This window comes from Dendropsophus ebraccatus, chromosome 13 (genome assembly GCF_027789765.1).
Source record: "Dendropsophus ebraccatus isolate aDenEbr1 chromosome 13, aDenEbr1.pat, whole genome shotgun sequence".
In the NCBI taxonomy this organism is placed as follows: Eukaryota; Metazoa; Chordata; class Amphibia; order Anura; family Hylidae; genus Dendropsophus; species Dendropsophus ebraccatus.
Genome location: NC_091466.1, coordinates 20,984,500 through 20,986,162, shown reverse-complemented (window position 1 = coordinate 20,986,162; position 1,663 = coordinate 20,984,500). Strand labels below are relative to the sequence as shown.

The window sequence follows — 1,663 nt, the reverse complement described above, 5'->3', positions numbered from 1 at the left end:
TTCATAACAAAAATCAAAGTTTTGTTACACTAAATTTCTGTAGTCTTGTGATGCTGTTATTGGCAGCTCTGTTTTCTTTCGTCTGTATAATAATGTGTTAAATGTCTGTCATTTGAACGGTGTGTGAATGGAGCCTAAAATTGTATCCGATTTTATTCCAATATTTCTTCCTTTGCTTTCAAGTCCCTTCATCTCTGTCATATTTTCCAGATGTATCAAGATCTGTGGAGAGTCCTTAAACATACTAAGATGTTTGCTTCAGGAATCCATTACGTGAAGTTTTCAGAACCATAGATGTTCTTACCTCCTTTGTACATGTCCTCATGGACAATGTGATGGACTTCTAGTCCGGCAGGAGCTCAACGAACAAGTCTATAGAGATACTTTTAGAAAGAAGTTAAATGTGTATACTGCTCCAATCTTTTTATATTCCACATATACCAGACTAATGGAATCTCTGAACAATAATACAACTGTATCGGAATTCATAATGATAGGTTTTTCCAGAATCGAACATTTTTGGCCTTTGGTCTTCATGGTCTTGCTAGTCATATATCTTTTTATTGTTTCTGGAAATCTGTCAATATCAGTACTGGTCCTGGCTGATAGACGTCTCCATACGCCAATGTACTTGTTTATTTCCCTCTTGTCTTTCTTAGAGACTTTGTACACAACTGTCTCAATTCCTTTTATGCTAACAAATATATGGAGGGGTAAGGTAAAAATCAAGTTCCATCATTGTATGTTACAAATGTATCTTATACACTCATTGGGCATTACAGAGAACTATTTGCTAAATATCATGGCTTATGACCGTATGGTGGCCATCTGTGACCCGCTTCGGTACCACATTATAATGACCTCTAAGCATTGCACCGTTTTAATTTCAAGTTGTTTGCTTCTCGGATTCACAAGTCCTATTGTTCATCTTGTATCTGTCGTAAAATTACCTTTCTGTGGTCCTAATACAATCAATCATGTTTTCTGTGATTTATTTCCCCTTTTAAAATTGGCCTGTACAGATACTTCTTACACCTTCATTGTCAACTTTTTGATCAGTCTCTGTATCATCAGTTCCACCTTCTTCTTTATCACCCTTTCATACCTTAAGATAATAATCGCTATTCTACGAATAAGCTGCATGGACGGACGCAAGAAGGCCTTTTCTACATGTGCTTCTCATCTTACTACCGTCCTTCTCTTCTATGGCAGCCTAGCCTTTATTTATATCAGACCCAAAGTAGATCATACCCCAGAATATGATAAACTAATGGCAATAATTTATGCTGTGCTCTTCCCATTTTTAAACCCTATAATATACAGTTTCAGAAACAAAGAGATTAAAAACACCTTAAAAAAGCTCCTGAAAAGGAAGAAAAGTTTTTCTACGACACTTACTATTAAAATTAATGGGACATAAATGTCGTCATGATTTTATGATTATTGATCCTACTACTCCCACCCCCACCCCTTGCTATGTAGTTCATACCCTGTTTCTCTGAAAATAAGACAGTGTCTTATGATACTTTTTGCTCCCAAAGATGCGCTATGTCTCACAAGTCAGCAAACCAGGCAACCCACCATTTTTGCCCACTCCACCCCCTTGCCCTCAATGCCCCCCCCCCCCCCCAACAGCAAGATGGCCAAGGGAGACAACAAGGGT

The 1,663-nt window shown here is 37.8% G+C and overlaps 1 protein-coding gene across 1 annotated transcript; it reads left to right on the top strand.

The window, feature by feature from the left end:
* Positions 1-448: 448 nt before the first annotated feature.
* LOC138770475 (olfactory receptor 6N1-like) lies at positions 449-1,420 on the top strand. The gene has a single exon (XM_069949581.1). The coding sequence runs from the start codon at positions 449-451 to the stop codon at positions 1,418-1,420; it is 972 nt and encodes a 323-aa protein (XP_069805682.1).
* Positions 1,421-1,663: the final 243 nt, after the last annotated feature.